Raw genomic sequence first — 18,554 nt, forward strand, 5'->3', positions numbered from 1 at the left:
CCCACCACACATCTTCCCTAGAATCGATTATCGCCTGCTAGACCCCTCTCTACTTCATGACACATCTTTTGCATCCATAGAACCCATCAAAATCTCAGACCATGCAGCCATTTCAATAACTCTTTTGATCCGCCCCACTCAATTAAATGGCCCAACCTGGCATATGAACACAGAGGTTCTGGAAGACGATGTCACTGTAAATGAGCTCCACAAAGAACTAGCCCAATTCATTCAGGAAAACAAAGACTCAACATCCTCCACAATAACACTATGGGACATCCTGAAATGCTTTTTCAGCGGTCAAGTCATGAGCAGCATGTCTAGGAAGAATAGCAATTAAAGCAAGCCTAGATAAATTAACTTTTGGGATCAAGGCCAAATAACGACACTTCAGACCTGGCGACATCAAAATGACTCAAATATGAAATCAACACCATCATCAGTAAACATGCTCATCTTTGGGTACATGCCCAGAAGGGCAAAACATTGTTGGGCTTAATTAAGTCAGGTAGCTCACTAGCTGTATAGCTGGAGTTCAAACGCAACTCCAACCTTATCCAGAGTATCAAAGATGAGCAAGGAAAATCACAAACAAAAGCTGAAAACCGGAAAGCGTTCTAAAAGTTTTATACCAAACTATACACCCCATCCGTTAATACTCCCAAGGATGTCTGTCTAGTAATCCCCCAATAAAGCACATTTTTATTGAAAAGCAACTATCCCGAAGTATTACAATCAGCAGAGACAAGAACAGACTTGCAATAAATAGTATCCCAATAGGTAAAATACCAGGACCAGACAGCCTCCCATTAACTTCTATAAAACCTTTGTTCCCAATGATTATAGAAACACTAGAGTCTGCCCGAAACCATTTTACTACCTCTCGTTAAGTGTCGGGTTCTGCCTCCGAAGCCAACATGGTGGTCACTCCTAAAGATGGGAAAAATCACCCTAACCGTAAACACTTTAGTCCGATCTCCCTAAATATCATGGAGGCGTAGATTCATGCCAAAATCCTTCCTAATACCCAAATTGGTTCATCTCACCCAGACAGGTTTTATCAAAGGCCGCATGGTCTGTGACAACATCCGCTTATGATATGATCGAAAAAGTTTCCAGCCCACTATCGCCACCAGCAGCAGTACAGCAGTGGACGCAGAGAAGGCCTTTGATAAGGTGTCATGGCCATATGTAGAAGCTGTCCTATCTACATACACCCTATGTGTTCCCTTTATCAGAAGGACCAGGGCTTTATACTCCAATCCTTCAGCTAGAATTAAAATTAACTGGCCCCTTTCACAACCGTTCCAACCTACAACAGGGCACCCGCCAACGCTGCCCACTTTCCCCTCTACAATTCCTTTAGACTATTGATCCACTTTTAATAATGTTAAATTAGTCAACAGACATCCCAGGCATACAATTTGTTGGCATAACCCATAAAAATGCTGTGTATGCAGATGATATATTAATATTTATGGATATTATTGACTGTTTCTACTGCTTTTCTCGTTATTCCTTAAACAAGGATAAAACAGAGATCCTGCCTCTAAACCTCCACTGCCACCCTTCCATTGTTGGCACCACCTCGGGCCCGGAGTCAAAACAGAATCCCACAGAACAGTACCTGAAGAAAGTAAACAATGACAGTTCAAGGCGTCGGGGAGATGCGATGTCGTTGGCGCATTGCATCGTCGGTTCCTTGCTTCGGCGGAAAGCGATGCGTCGTTATCCTGGATGCTTATGCAGGCAGGGGAGGCGTCGGTCCTGAGAGGATGTGACGTTGCGGAGGCACCAGCACCACAGGTCCTTACGATGTCGCTAGGTCGATGGATTCTTGGTCACCTTTGTCGATGATCGGTGTAGATGTTGGTCTTGGAGTCGATACGGCACAGCAGCGGCGTTGGTCTACGGTTCAAGTCGGAGCGGCGCTCACAACTTCGATGCAGATGGCGGTGAACTTTCGCTGGCTCAAGAGTTGCAGAGTTCCTCTGTAGCGACTGAAACAGCAAGTTCCAGCAACACGCAAACAGAGGGGGTGAAGTCTTTTGTATCTCTGAGACTTCAGACAAGAGGCAAGCTTGATTCAAGCCCTTGGTGTAATATTCTGAAAGATGATGAAGTTCCTTTTAAATGGTTCCTTCTCCTTTCCTCGAAAATGAAGACACCACTGCAGGCCAACCCACTACAGCACACTGGCAGCGGGGCAGTACAACTCCTGCCGCTTCCTTCGGTTCTTCTCCTCGGCAAAGGTTTGTCTTGTGTTCCCAGAAGTGATCTAAAGTATTGGGGTCCGGGCCCCAATACTTATACTCAGAAATCCTTTGTCCTCTGAAGGCAGAGGGTCCTGTACCTAGTCCAAACCGATTTCGGGTGCATTCTGCCAGGGCACAACTTCTTTCTTTGTCAGTAAGCCAGGGTCATCAGACGCACCACAGGAGGTGGAGCCAGCATTGTGGAAGGAAGGCACAGCTCTTTTCAGGCCCAGGTGCTACTCCTCCCACCACTCCTCAGGTAGATCGGCCTATTCAGCCTAGTGCTGACTCACCCTGTCTCCTGGCGTCCCCCAGACCCTGTCACTCACAAAACCAAACATACAATACACACTCTAGCAGAGGCAGGCTGGATGATTAGGTAAGAAAATACTGACTTTCTAAAAGTTGTATTTTCAAACACAGAATTTTAAAACCAACTTCACTAAAAGATGCATTTTATCATTCGTGCAGGCATACTAAACTCGAATCTCTACCTAGTTCCCTGAGTCAATTAGGATTGTAAGATGTTATAATCAAACTGCCCATTCTGGTCTTTGGGAACAGGTAGCCTTCCAATAGTGAAAAACGTAATAGGTTGTAATTCACTATCAGATCACGCCACACACATCAGGGCATGTCCTACCTTTTACGTACAATGCACCCTGCAAAACATATAAAAAACAGAGGAGGCAATCAGTAAACACAAGGTCTCTTATGTTCTTACTTAACAGTGAACAGAACCATTTTTTTTTTAAAATAAAGGCGACCATCAACAGTCCAAGTCTGCAAAGAAATAGTGGATTATACAGGTGGGCAGATATCTTTTTCAATGAGGTTTGCTTCATTAATATTTTTGCGAAACCAGAGACTAAGAAAAGTGACCGACTAATGTGTAACCATTTTTTTGTAGAGCTATTTACGGTGTAATACACTGAAAATGAGACCCATAATTTAATAAAACTGTTTTTTAAAGAAATACAGAGTATACAGGTGGGTGGACCAATTCAGGGTTCACTTGTAAAACATTTTTGCAAAAAAACTAGATTGAGAAGAGGTTATGATTTTGGTGTTATCATACCCTTTCAGGAGGAGTAACAGTGTCCTCAAGGTCATTAAAGACGACACATGGGAAATTGATTCCCCCTGATAGCCAAATATGATAATCTAGAGGCTACAGAGTCCCGACCAAAGGTATGTCGCGTTAATATTAACATTCATACTAAATAATTCATGTGAGGCAGCGGTATGGTGCTGCTATATTTTTTTTAATACATTTTTTTAAAATAAAATCTTAAAATAACCAGTAGAACCCTCAGATACTGTAAATAACCGCGATATAGCATTGATAAAAGGTCACTGAGAACTATTATCCTAAGTTGCTAAAAAAATGTGTGTTATTTGTAGAAAAAAGGAATGTTCTTTGCTTCTAACAATGTTTTTATTGTTATTCAGATGTTTAAATTGCTCTATTGTCCTGAAGAAGGTGACAAAATACTTAATCACCGAAACACCGCGTCAAGTTTGTTTTTCTTTTTAGTAATATTTGTAAATTGACAAATGTTTTTTAATAATGTAAAAACAGTATTTTCTAGCTAATCACTTACAGTGAATTTTGTGGTATCATTGATAAAACTTTTTAATAAGCTCATTTTTTATAAGCATTCCTTTTTAATATTGTTTGATTTTATATTTACATTTTGTTTCTCTTCACACATGATTTTGTACTTTAGCAAGTTGGAAATGTATTGTTGTCCTTATACATTTAGATCACAGATTTATTTTATCTGATTCACTAGTCTTAGGGTCTTCTCTTCAAACTTGGGAAAAGGGAACGTTTGCGTGTATGTTGATATATACCCATCTCTTTTCCGAGGATCATGGTACCTTCCTTATATTGTGACAACCCTACATACCGCACATGCATTTGGTTTATTCCTTGTGTTGTTATCCTGTTTTTAATCAATGGTGCACACCTACCAGAAGCAGTTGAGCCTGCAGTGTAAACCATAGTAAAATGTCTTGTTGTTTATTCAGAGCGGCCTGCACAGAGCCTGTGGCCGAACACTACAGTGCTCTAAGTAAATGGTAAAGTTTCCTAGGCTGCAGTAGTAGACAATAAGGCAATTTTGGAAATACACAAAACATTCCATCAGCTTACACAAGAGAGCAAAAAAAGGCATTTATTTTAAAACCTGAGATTCACGGTCCGTGCACTTATGAGAAGTGAATATACAAAATATGCATTCAATATGCAAATTTGAACCATTACGCCCTAGGAATGCATATTTAGCACTGTCAATGGATAAAAAAAGAATGACAAGATCTAAGATGGCGGCTAGGGGAGTATGTGTACTAGGCATTCCGTTTAAAGCCCAAGGCTTTTAAGCCAATATGCAGAGTTTTGGATTGGTCGTTTGCTTCAGTCTGAGCCAGTGCAGAACTTCGAAAACCATAATAATATGGACTTTGGACTATAACGTTCCAATAGAGTTGTTTGGATTCACTTCATGAGTACCCTTATTTCAGTATCTAGACTGCTGAAAAAATGAACTATTGAGAGTGCGTCCATGTGATATGTACAATGAGTGTTTAGTTTAACAACTGAGACAAAGTTAGTCATTTCTCTTTTGACTTGCAACTTTTCGGAAAACGCTCCAATGAAGTCCTTCTTCCCTTTTCCCATAGCACCTTCTTATCTGCCCAGTTATTCCCTCTATACAGATAGGAAGGCTAGCTGCTCAGGAATGGATTTCTATTTTAATCCTCTGGTGTTTTTGCGACAAATAAAAAGCACACATACATTAAGCAAATGGAAACTTGCCCAATCAATCTAAAAATATTTATTTTGCAAGAGTGGAGCCAATGGCAATTTGAAAATAAATTAGTAGACAATGTACTTAAAGCAAATGATGAGTAAAATAAAAAACTTTACCACTTACAAAAACAAACCACAAAGATGCTTTAGAATTCTCTGCTTTTAAGTTAAAAGGTGTTATATACAGTTACTTCTTAAACAGGGATAAGATTCAGCCATTTATTCCAGTTCAATTCTGATGGGAATACTCTGCCAAGTTTTAATGTACAATCAATTGTGGGCTCGTAAAAATGTAGTGTGTTCTGGTGCAGTTTCGGGTTTTTAATTTCTTCTTCAATTATAGGCAAAGAGAAGAGGGATACCACTGCTGAAGACTTTTCAATGTAGCTTTTTTTGACACACCCAATAACTTCTAACCCCTGTAAAATATAAGCAGAGATTCAAACAGTATTTTATTTTTTCAGTATTCAAAACAACGTTTCCAATAATAGAACAACAACTGATAGAAATTACACATCACATACAAATATTATGTTTAAAGAATAGCCCCTTTTTATCCCACAGTGCCCCTACCTAGTGAATAAATAAAACATACAAAAGTTTAAGTTAAAGAAATTTCAATTAGCTTGAACGTATCTAAAAGGAGCATATCAAGCATTTAGTATGGTACCTACCATGAGTGTGTGTGCGTTAAAGTTTTCTGATGCGTATTCCATCTACCTGAAGACTAACACCTTGTCTTTAAGAAATGCTTGAAGACCGGGTTGTTCCCACATGATTAGCTCTATAATTTCAATCACAAAGATGTTTGAGACGATACCTTAAGTGAATGAGCACTATACAATTTCTGTTAAATGTATAACTTGCCTTTCCTACCAAGAGGTGTTAAATGAAGGGTGACTAGGCTTCAGGGCATTAATTAGGTCTACAGTTTCTCTTTACATAGATGCCTCGACCACACATATCCTCTTTGATTTTGTGCATTGTGGTAGTGTTTAATCTTCATTTTCCTATTCTAGAGGTGGAAGGAGTGCCACATCAACTACTGTGAGCTGCAGCAAGTTGCCATGTTCCTTTTGTATATACCAACCCCCCACCCCAGCGCCTTGAGACCCTTAAGGGTGAGTAGTCACGCTTAACAAACGACTGATTGATTGATTGAAGACTAGTCCTGCTGATTGACAATTCGTTCAAGGTGGACAATTTAACTGGCAGGGGATGCATCAATCATGAAGACATTTGTTCCTCTTACAGCAGGTTTATCAATAATTGATGACACTAGAATCTCAGCTCTCATTTAATATGTCATTTACAACATCACCAGAAAATGAAGTCAACTGATCCCCCAGGAGGTGGAAAGTCAGAGAAGGAGGTTGGATTTGCCACTGGTAAAGTGGAAGTAACAGGAGAACTGAATGATCTGCGCCCTCTGTCTGAAAAAAGATGCCCTCCTTCAATGTGTACAGGTAGCCTGATACACTGGAGGTATAGCTAAAGAGTAAAAATGATTTGGTGAAATTCAGTGAGAAGCCCAGGTCAACAGGACACAGGTGTCTTGCAGATGTTTCTCCATCATACCCAAATTATTCCCTTTCATTAGCAAGTGATCTAGCTGTGGGAATATTTTGTATGGCTGATCTCAGGAAGGCAGGCACAGAAAAAAGGATCTTGTTGAAAAATGCGGCGGTGATGAAAGGCAGAATTGAGAAACAACTAAGCATTCAATCCACTATAAAGCAGTGGAGCTTCCAGAGACACTTCCTTGTTGGGAATATGTAATTAGGCACCCTGGAGATCCAAGCACTATAACCGGTCCTCCAGGTCCAAGGTCTGCAATATCAGAGACAAGCTGAACGTCTTGAATGTTTCCAGTTTGAGAAATGTATTAAAAGATCTCAGATTCAAGTTTGATTGCAAGTCCCATTCCTCCAAGGGCAGCAGAAAATATCTGACACAATATCCTTTTTTAATGTGGTTGCTAAGCATGGGGATAGCTGCTTTCAACACAAGACATCTCACTTATTGTTGAAAATGCCAGAATGAGGGCTGAAGGAGAGAGTCAGATGTGAACCTTTAAGAATGTCAGGAAATAACCCTCTCTGAGGGACTGGAAGAGCTGCCAGTCACGAGCATGGTAAAATGGATAAACCATTGTCTCTTACAGTTGACATTGTACAGATAAACTATGGATGCCAATGTTTTAAACATGAAAAGGTGTCGTGTTCACAGCCTATTTCCTCTCAGCTTTGCTAAATTATTGTGTTTCCCACTGCTAATGAGCGTGAGAAGAAAAAAACATAAGTGGTGTGCAAGTGTAAAGTTCACTGTAGAAGTGGTTTGGACCCTCTTCTGCCTATGTCATTAATGTATTGTGGCTGCTGAGACTGCAGCAACAATCCCTAATGCTTAAAATAACTAGTCACTAGCCTCTGGTAACGCTATTTCTGGTGGATACTCTAAATGTTGATTCATCATCTTTAGAATATTCCCCAGGAATCGGACTGGATCCCGAAGTTTTCACAGCAGAGCTCTTGCGTGCCGCCTGGAGGTGCTGCGCAACACCTTGCAGGCCTTGTTTCATCCCAGAAGTGACAGACTGAAGTTGCATATAAGTGCCACCCCTCTGCACCAATGTCAGTTTCTTGAGTAGACTCTTTCTTTACCATTAGACGTGCAGCACAAAACAATTGTTGGTAGAAGTGTGCCGATCTCTAATTTGGGACCGTTTTCAGATGGTAAAATGAGGCTATTCCACAGAACAGGGAGGTGGGAGGGCAGTGAGGAATCTGTGGTTTGATAGAGTATCCACCAGAAAGATTGTTACCAAACATAAGTAACTGGCTCCTCCGATGGATACTACCAACTGCAAATTCTGCTGGTTTAGAATAGATACCATACCAGTAACTCCAAAAGGTGGAGGGTCTGTAGAGAGGACTCAGACCAAAATGTCCTGCAAAACCGAATGGGCAAAATGCACTTCCCATCGGACATTGCTGTCAAGGCAACAGTGCTTCGTTAACACACGTCACGGCCTGGTAGATGTCAAGAACAGGCATTCCACATGTTGACGTAGTGGTAGCAGCCTTGGCCCTGGTGGAAAGAGCCCTCAGACCTTCTGGGGAATGCTTCTTGGCCAATATGTAGCAGACACGGAAACAGGTAACCATCTACCTCAAAATAATCCTTTTCTGCACCACCTTACCTTTCTTAGCCCCAGAGAGCCCCACAAAAAGCTGACTGTTCAAACAGTGGTCTTTGGTGTGATCAAATATGAAAGCTCCAGGCTCTTTTGGCATCAAAGGGAGAGGCAGAGTCAAGAACGCTGGAAGGGAGATGGATTGTTCAACGTAAAAAGGAATTTACTTTTGGCAAAAAGGTTGCCTTGGTCCTCAAAACCAGTTTGTCTAGAAAAACGTGTTAGGGTCGAGAGAGCCTGAAGCTCACTCATGCATTGAGTCAAAGCAATTGTAATGAGGAAAGCAGTCTTTAGAGTCAGAAGATGCAGTGAGTTGCTGTACCTTGGCTCGAAGGGAGTACACATTAGGAAAGCTGGGACCAAACTTGAATTCCACTATGGCATCACAGAGAATTGGGGGGGGGGGGGGGATATCTGTCAACCCTATTATGACCCTCATCACAACAGGTGATTTAAACAAAGACAGGTGATCTGGTAAATGCAAAAAAGGCTGAAATGGCCAACAAATTTCCTTTAATGGCGTCCACCTTAAGTCCTTGCTGGGCCTGAGATAACACAAATGGTAGAGCAAACAGTTTGGCTTGTAATTGGTCTATATTGTGGACTCCACACCAGACCACAAATTTGTTCCAGCACCTATTTTAGATGGACTTGTAGAGGGATGCCAGCCAGCAAAGATGAAATTCACAACTTCGAGTGTTAGATCGAACGTAGTTAACTGCAGATGCCTAATTTCCACACATGGAGGTCAGATGTTCATGCCAGAAGTACCGGTTGCTGCACTCTCCTGGTCCCATCAGGAGCAACTAGGGTGACTTGGACCTGGTAATTCCTGAACTTCTTTAGAACGCAGGGCAAGAGAGGCAAAAGCAGTGGCAGAAGAGGGTACAGAAGTCTATAGCTCCACTCTAGCCTGAATGTGTCTGCCAGAGAGTGAGTGTTCTCGGAAACTCCAACATGTAGAAGATTTGACACTGTATGTTCTCAAAGGTGGCAAAAAGATCCAGCCAGGGATTTCCTCCCTGTCAGAAAATGTACTGCACCACCTAGGGTTGCAACCCCATTTGTGATCTGCCAGGCATGCCCTACCCCACTCGGCCCTGCTTGTTGCGGTACATGGCGGTAGTGCTGTCTGAGAAACTGACCGACCTTCCTTTGATGGATGGCAAGAAGACCTTCAATGATAGACAGATGTCACCATGTCCAGAAGGGCTCCTATATAAGAAAGCCTGTGTGGAGTCGTCAAGTGTGACATTGGCTTGTTGATCGAGAAACCCCAAAGATGTCATATAGAGGTGATCAATGAGTGACTGTGGCGAGCCCGCCTTCAAAAGCTAGTCGTCCGGGTAGGGGAAATCTGGAATCTCCTAACTCAAAAGAAATGTGGTAAAAACACCACCATCACTTTTATGAACACCCAAGGAGCATTTGTAAGGCCAAAGGGGAGCCTGAATGCTGAAAATGATCTTGGCGGACCTTGAAACACAGGTGACGTCTGTTGGACTGGAGGACAGGCACAAGAAAGTATGTGTCCTACAGATCCATGGCAATAACCAAGTCACCCAGATCCAGGGGAGACAAAAGTTTGGGCCAGAGTGAACATTTTGAATTTGTCCTGCTGAAGGAAAGCGTTCAGAGGGTGAAATCTAAAATATAATGAAGGACTTTATCCTTCTTTTGCACAAGAAAATATCAGGAGTAATATCCCATCCCTACTTCTGAGGCATGCACTTTCTCAATTGCTCCTTTGGCCAGTAGAGCCTGTACCTCTTGCAGCAAGATGGAAAGGTGCTCCTCTGGAAGCCGCTCTGATGTGGGTCAAAGTTGAAGTGGGTCAAAAAGGAAAGGCATAGACCTGCGGGCCAATCTGGAGGACCTATCTGATGGATGTGATGGCCTGCCATCTAGAAAGAATAGGTCTGAACCTGCCCTCCACAGAATGACTGTGCGCCGCTACGGCAAACTAAAGATGCTTGGAGACTAATGCCAGAGCAGCTGCCTGAGTGGATGAAGTGGTGCCCCTAGTGACCTTCATGTTGTCTGCTTGATTACCATCCCTGACCACAAAATACTGTGGAGACTGCTGTGACGGTGGTGTGGGGCCTGGTAGGGCCCATACACCAGGCTTCTGGAGTAGTCTCAAACGGTCAAAACCCCCTGAGGAAACTGTAGGGATAGGGGAAGGGGGTGACCAAAGGAACACACTGTGGCTTTATTTCTTCAAGGTATAGAACTTGTGAATAAAGACACTGTCGCACTCCAAGTGTAGAAATGGGTTGATTATAATTATTTACCCTACGTACACTAACTTTCAAGAAAGCACCGTCTGTGACAGCATTCATGTAACTGGATTTCATAATAATTATGGATCACCTTTAAGGACATATTCCCCTGATGAAGGGCCAGTTCCAAAATGAATTGGGATTCTCAATAAATGCATAAAGATGAACAATGGTAGGGTGATTGGCTAACAGTATAAATTTAAAGACTTTAATTGAAATAAATGAAGTTTGGTAACCAACATTGTTGACTACGTCGTTACTACTAACCCAAGAGGATATAAAGAGAAAACATATAATTTGAATTTCTCATTTGGAGTGCTTAGTGGGGACGTTATTCCCTTCAGGAAAGCGCAGCTGCTATTCATCTTATTTCTTCAAAGCATTGAGGGCAGAATCAGCCTTTTCGCCAAAAAGGTGGGGACCCATGAAAAAGACATCTATTTCAGACGCCTACATGTTTCCAGAATAGCAATGGGGCACCACACTAGTGTCCATCACGTGCCCCAAGCAGTCAATAGCATCTAGACCAGCCCTTTTCACATATTGTGTTGCATCCCAGCAATGGTTTGAGCAAGGAGGCCTGAAACTCCTTTGGGACCTCCGGCAAAATCTCACCTGCCGTGGCCCAGAGGGCATGAATAGAGCACTCTAAGAAGCATATTGCATCGACAAGCTGATGGAAGAGAACATTCACAGTCCAAACGCCTAATTCCTTTTCTACTCCCTGTCTGGAGGGGTTGTGTATCGTTGACTTTACTGGTGGAAGCTTGGACAACCAAGCTCTGAGGAGCCTGGTACTGCATAGGAAAGTCTGGATCCCCAGGCGCTATATAAAAAAGATTTTGGAATGAATTTGTCAACCGATGAGACGGGAGTGGAGCTCCAGATGTACAATTGAAGTTGTGGAAAGAAAGGAACTGAAGTCGGCGCTCAATAGTGGTGCTGATATGCAGCTCCTCTCCACTTCCACAGCAGAATGAGGCGCACATTGATTCTCGCGGCGCCACTTAGCGGAATGCAGGAACACTGTATGAAAATTCTATATCTAGTCTGGCACATGGGGAATATTTTAAAGGTGAGGAATCTACAGTTAAAAGTATCCATCAGAATGGGTCTCTTAAAAACAAAACATTGCCAATTACTGGGGAATGGCCTGTCTTAGTAAAAGTTTTTTGTTCAACTTGTCCTCCTCATAAGGTGCTTACAAAAGAATCCCCCAATAAAGTAGGAGAGTCCAATAGAGGGTTTTAGTTACATTAGTAGTTACTTTGGTAAATGAAAACATGAGGGAAAGCTTCGGCATACCTGCATCACTTCAAAATGAGATCTTGTACAAGTCTTCGAGACACAAATATGAAGTACTCCGTAAGAAATTAAACAATTCTAATTGAGTCATTGCATTGAAAATGTCTCTGTAGGAAGGTGGAATCTGACTGCATGGTTACCCCCACTTTTTTCCTGGTGTTTTGCTGGTTTTTGACTAGTCTGACTGGGATCCTGCTAATCAGGACCCCAGTTTTTCTGCTTTCTCCCTAAATTGGTTGTGCATGTACTTTAGGTACACTCCAGATTGGATACTGGGGTACCCTTCTCAGTCCCTAGTATATGGTACACCATGTACCCAGGGCATTGGTACCCCAGAGGCCTCCCAGGGACTGCAGCATGTATTATGCCACCCCTGAGAGACCATTCAAACTCACACCACAGGTCTGCTACTGCAGCCTGTGTAAGGTGGTGCATGCACCCCTTACTTAGATATAGGTTCACTATATCTATCCTTATTACTGCACATATAAACCTATCAGTCACCCCTATGGCAGGCCTGATCAATCATGAAGGTAGGGTGCTGGGTTATGTGAGAGGGTGCACCTGCATGAGCAGAGCCCCTCTGCAGCCTTCAGAACCTATTTTCCGGGGTTGTTTGTGATGCAGCCAACCATATATATTTAAGTGCATTATAAACTCGCGGTAAATGCAAACTTTAAAACGGCTGCTTAGAAATAGGTCGTGTTTGGTGTCAAACACCTTGGAATCATACCTCCATACCAGTAACTGGTGTGGGAGGTATGATTCCTCCCTTCTAGAACCACTACTGTGGGTCACCGGGCTACCCGGTACCAGTTTTCTCGACCTGGGCATCACAAAATGGATGCTGCCAGCCACAGACACGAGTCTGCCCTCCTGCTGCTGAGCCAAGCTCGAGCAGGGGAAGGCTTGACAGTAGGTTTCCTGTCACAGGGAGGTGTGACCACCTCCCAGACAGGATTTAGTGAATCGGAGCTGGGTGGGTGTACTCAGAGTGTTTGAAGTCTGCACTGGGGGCACATTTGGTGTCCCTGTGCGTAGTCCAGTTCAAACCGCTTGCAGGAGTCATTGGCTCCTGCTCTGGCGCGAAACTGGAAAGGACATGGGTGTAGCCACCCCACTGTCATGACCCTCCCATAGGTGGGTTCCCAGAGTTTTTCCCACCCCTTCCTTGGGGATAAAGTAGGAACCCCTGACTACAGGACTTTAGATTTTACCTCGACTACACTATGCTACAGAAACCAACGACTTCGACGAACTACACTACGCTGGATGACTGAAGAATCTCTCTTGGAGTAAAGGAGTTACTCCCCTGCAGCAGCAGGCCCCTAAACGCATCTGACCGGTTTTCATCTCCCGAGCTCCTGAGGACTCCAAAGATTTCTGCAACACAGGAGGTGGGCTCCAGAGGTCTCTGAGGTCGATCTGCTCTCTCAGCAATTTTAAGACCAGTATCCCTCGTGGGGACCGTGCAACCCGAACCCTTGTGCACCGTGTAGTTTTGCAGCAGCATATGCTTTTCGGCGATCCCTGAGACTGTGCTTTGGGCTACTTGTAGTCCTGACCCCGAGCAGTGTTTCCAGGGAAGATTTCCGGCCTACACTCCACGAGTATTCCGTGTGCTGGTATTTCGTGATTCAGCTCGAGGTCCCTATGCGATCCCAGTTCCGTTGGCCTGTGGGTCCCTGTGAAGGTAACTGACTTTCTTTGGGCTTCCCTGATTGCCCCATACGTGCCCTGACACTCCATAGCGTGGAGAGTCCCCAAGACCTTGCTGGTCCTCACCAAAGCTGATTTCCTCTGCCCGCGTGGGTTGCAGTTGCCAAGTCTTGTTGGTGCTCAATCCGGACACTGACCCCCCCAGCACTCGACATCCTTCGTCGGACAGCTCACCTCCGGACTTTGGTCGTTGTCTACATCTCCTGGTCCCCGTGGCTGCAGAGTGAAGCATCGTATCTTCTCACCTGAAGCACCCAACATCGGTGGGCATTCGTCTATCGGGCCCCTGGTCACTCGGAAGTGACCCAGACTCTGTCCCCTCTGCTTTCAGGTTCTTCTCACCTCGGATCCAGGCTTGGATCCCACCGGACACTTCATCTTCCCGGCAGCAGCACATTTTCGAATCACTCCATTGAAAACGACGAAGGTTTCCGACATCACTTGACCCCTATGCACCTGGCTCCTCTAGGATAGGTTACACAGGTATCTCGGTATTCTCAAAGATGCTGGCCTTAAAACCTTCAATGTTTGAAAGGGTTTTCTTAAAGTCCTCTCTGAAGTGTCCTTAAACTCTAAAATTCCAACCGCGACTTTCCCATAGAGTTGTACGCTGGCGCCTGTGTTCACACACTGCACTCGTCCTCCGATGGTTCGCCTGTGTCACTACCTTGGGTGGTTCCTTGGGGTCCCAGCTATTCTACGTGCTCTAGACACTGTGTCTAGTCAAGTTGTGGTTGTTATATCACTTTCTTAGTATATGGTTCGGTCTCCCCCTGGAGCCCGCTGTGCATTGTGCTATTTACTGTTGTTCTAGTGATTTAATATTGTGTACTTTGTGCTCTAATCTCATAAAGAGGTTAGTAGAGAGTATTTAGTAATAAATACATATATTCTATATATCTCTTGTGTAGTTCTCCTTTCATTTGATCATTCAGGAGGCTGTGATCTGGTAAAACAAGCTGCAAACAAGCTGCTTTACATTCCTTCGAGACTTAGTGTGAAGGCTGTTCTCCATAGCTACCACTAGGATAGCTTTCAATAAAGGTGGTCTTTAACTTAATCATCAATAAGGGTTGTTTGGACTGGTACAAGGTGCCTACTTTATTTAGTGGTCAGCATATACCAGGCCAACTTCTCACAGTCTCCACAAAATTGGTTGTGATGAAGAGGATACTCTTTACTTTCTTCATATAATGTGAAATGCGAATGCAGCCAACGCGTTTCGCCGTGTAGACACAGAGACTTCTTCAGGAGTGACAAAATATGTAAAACAAAATAAACAGTTAAGATCACACATACTAAATCTTTATTATCCTACAACTCTTTCAACTGTTATAGTTACCTGACAAATGAATGACACAAGACAGCCACAGGTCATGTGCCCCTAAAGCACAAGTTACTTACTTGTGTAACGATATATCTGTAGGAGACATTAGTTAGTGATAGATTCCTTACCTTAGAATATCCCCAGGCGTCAGACTGGATCCGAAAAGTTTTCATCAGCAGTAACCTTGTCCGTCGGTAGGCGTTGTTGTACGGCTCCGCGTACATCGCTGGCGTCTTAGCCGCCGAGATGACGTCGGAGCTACTTAGACGCGCCCACACGCGCTGACGTCAGTTCTGTACACAACTTTTCCTCGCACAGAGCCATGCCAGAGACTGAATACTGGTGCAATAGAACTAGGGCCCTGAAAGGGATGACCTAAACCCTAGAGAACAGTTTGCAGAATGGGGAGGATGGGCGGGCGGTAAGGAATCTATCACTAACTAATGTCTCTTACAGATATATCGTTACACAAGTAACTTGTGCATCTGAAAGAGACACGTTAGTGACAGATTCCTTACCTTAGAATACATACCCAAACAATTCCCAAAACCGGTGGTGGGGCTGCGAAGGGAGATTACACCAGAAACTCACAGAAAACCGAACGGCCAAGGAAGCTGTCTCTCCGGACTTGACTGTGAAGGCAATAGTGCTTAGTGAACGTGTGCAGCGATGTCCACGTGGCCGCCTGACAGATGTTTTGGCCTGTGACACCGCGTCCCAATGCTGCAGTAGCTCCAGTCGCCCTGGTCGGATGGGCATGCAATCCTACCGGAGGTTCCTTTATAGCCAAAATGAAACAGGCTGGAATACACAAGACAACCCAGTGGGAAATAGGGCTCTTGTGCACAGCCCGGCCTTTCTTGGCGCCCACGTAGCCAACAAAGAGCAGGTCATCCACCTGGAACGGATGTGTGAGGTGGAGGTAGAATGAAAGCGCACCTTTAGGGTCCAGACGGTGGAGCCTCCCTTCCTTTCTGGAAGGGTGCGGCGGCGGAAAGAAAGTGGGCTGAGTGACTGTTTGCCCAAGATGAAAGGCAGGGACTACTGTTGGTAGAAAGGAAGGACGTGGCCGAAGCACAATCTTGTCCGGATGAACCTCCAGGAAAGGAGGTTTACATGAAAGTGCCCGGAGCTTACTCCCACACCTAGCGGAGGTGATAGCCACCAGGAAGACAGTGTGCCAAGTTAATAACCGTAAAGGACAGTTATGAAGAGGCTCAAAGGGAACGCACATTAAGTATGTGAGAACCAGGGTCACCACTGAGGCATCACAAAAGGAATAGGAGGGCTGATCAGGCAGCCGGAGAAAGGCTGAAAGGGCAGAAAGGTAGCCCTGAATAGTGCCCAGAGCAGAGCCCTGCTGGGCCAAAAAGAGAAGGAACAACAGAACCTCAAAAAGTGGGGCAGAAAGGGGATTCATAGCTGTCGCTGTGCACCATGCCACAAATTTGTTCCACCTGCAGGCATATACCGTCTTAGTTGAGGGACGCCTGGCTGCCAGAAGCACATCACAGACTTCCGGAGAAAAGTCAAATGGAAGCAACTGTCGCCGCACAAGCTCCACGCAAGGAGGTGGAGGCTGGACAGGTTCGGGTGGAGGACCGTCCCCTACTGCTGCGACAGAAGATCCTCCCGAAGAGGCAGCCGTATCGGGGGATCTATGCTCATACTGAGTAGCTCAGTATATGAAACTCCTGGAGCCTAGGCCGGTGCCACAAGAATGACTCGGGCCCGGACGCGTCTGATCTTCGACAGCACTCTGGGTAGAAGTGGTATAGGCGGGAAGGCATAGAAAAGAACGCAACTCCACTCGCGATGAAAAGCGTCCCCGAGCGAGTACTGCCTTGGAAACTCCAACGCGCAGAACTGCGGACATTGCGCAGTGTCTTCGGCGGCGAATAGTTCTAACCAAGGCCCTCCCCACTTTTGAAAGAGACCTTGTGCCACCTCCGAGTGAAGACGTCATTCGTGATCCATCATGCACAGACGGCTGAGTGCGCACGCCTCGACGTTCAAAGAACCTGCCAAGTGTTGAACCACCAGGAGAATGCCCTGGCGTTCCAGCCATTTTAGAGGCCCAGAGCCTCCTGATCGAGGGTCCACGACCTCACCTCGCCCTGCTTGTTGCAGTACCACATGGCGGTGGTGTTGGCCGTGAACACCTGCACTACTCTCCCCCCTTGACAGAGGGAAGGAGTGCTTTCAGTGCAAGCAGGATCGCCCTGAGCTTCAAAAGATTGTTATGGAGCTTGGACTCTGCCCCATCCCAGAAGGGACGTGCCCGTCACCACTGTGTGCTCCGGTTGAGGAAGGGAGAGGGAGCAGCCGCTGACCCAATGCTGGTCAGTGAACCACCACTGCAAGTCTAGCGCAGTGCTCTCCGAGATCTGGACGTAGTCGGACAGGTGTCCCTGACGCTGCGCCCACTGGAACTTCAGGTCCCACTGCAGAGCCCGCATATGCCATCTGGCATGATTGATCAGCAGGATGCAGAAGGCCATGAGGCCCTGCAGCCTCAGTGTCTTCCTTATCGAAACCCAGGACAAGGGCTGAAAGATCGGAATCATAGCCCGAAAGTCCCAGACTCGCTGTTCGGGAGGATAGACCCAAAACTGCACCGTGTGCTGAACCACTCCGATGAAGAGGAGCTTCTGAGAGGGAACCAGATGCGACTGCGGAGAACCCCAGCAAATGCAGGAGGTTGGCCGTAGTATGGAGGTGGGAGATGACTGCCTGGGGCGAGCCCGCTTCCTACAACCAGTCTTCGAGATAGGGGAAGACAAACCCCTGATTTGCGCAGATGAGCTGCGACCACCGCCATCACTTTAGTGAACACCCGAGGGGTGCTGGTAAGGCCCAAAGGGGATCCCGGTGAATTGAAAATTCTAGTGGCCAACCGTAAACTGCAGTTAACGCCGGTGGTCCGGCAGGACGTGGAAGTAGGCGTCCTGCAAGTGGAACGCTACCCTCCGCCTTTTGGGTCTAGGAAACGACGTTCTGAAAGTCTAAAACATGCTCGATGGCCCCCTAGGCCAAGGTTGCTGCAATTTCCTGTTTGCAAAGCATCAAGTGAGACCCCAATAGCGGTGGCACTGACATGGCATAGCAGGAGGAGTAGTCTCGAAGGGGAGTAGTCTCTTCGGACTGTTTGCAGAACCCACCAGTGCAAAGTGATGGGGCGCCAGTGGGGTAGGTGACGGCAAATCCTGCTGCCAAATGGCGTGTGGTGGGCCTGAAACAGCGGACTGAAACAGCAGACTAGGAAGGTCCTGAGGCAGCAGTGGTAGGGGGGGCGGTGGACTGATCTGCCCGCTACCCCAGGGACCCACCCTGCCGTTATACAAATCGCTCTACCTATGGAGGAGGCGGGGAATCCCGCTGCATCTTTGCCCTCGGCAATCGCATGGAATAGAGGGTCAAAAGGGCCTTGGAGAAGTAGAGCCCTGGACCACCAGACACTCTGGTGGTAGGTGCTGTGCGATGAAACTGAGGATGCCTTGTATGCACAGGCGCCCCTGTGTTACGTTTAAAGTGCGTCATTGAAGGGTAGCAGCGGTTCTGTAGCGGAGGCCGCTGCTGAAGCACTGCAGGGGAGAGATTGTCCTGATAGGCACTGTAGAGAATTTGAGGTTAGGAGCCTCCCCTATGCCATATC

At 45.6% G+C, this 18,554-nt stretch overlaps 1 protein-coding gene across 2 annotated transcripts in view; it reads right to left on the reverse strand.

The window, feature by feature from the left end:
• Nucleotides 1–5,079: 5,079 nt before the first annotated feature.
• GTF3C1 (general transcription factor IIIC subunit 1) overlaps nt 5,080–18,554 on the reverse strand; it is a 1,956,011-nt gene continuing 1,942,536 nt past the window's right edge. For both annotated transcript variants that reach the window (XM_085632176.1, XM_085632175.1), the window contains exon 37: nt 5,080–5,489. In XM_085632176.1, coding sequence (XP_085488302.1) covers nt 5,265–5,489 — 225 coding nt within the window. In that variant the 3' untranslated portion in view covers nt 5,080–5,264. The remainder of the gene's footprint in view (nt 5,490–18,554) is intronic.

The sequence above is a fragment of the Triturus cristatus genome, chromosome 10 (genome assembly GCF_964204655.1).
Source record: "Triturus cristatus chromosome 10, aTriCri1.1, whole genome shotgun sequence".
Taxonomy (NCBI): domain Eukaryota; kingdom Metazoa; phylum Chordata; class Amphibia; order Caudata; family Salamandridae; genus Triturus; species Triturus cristatus.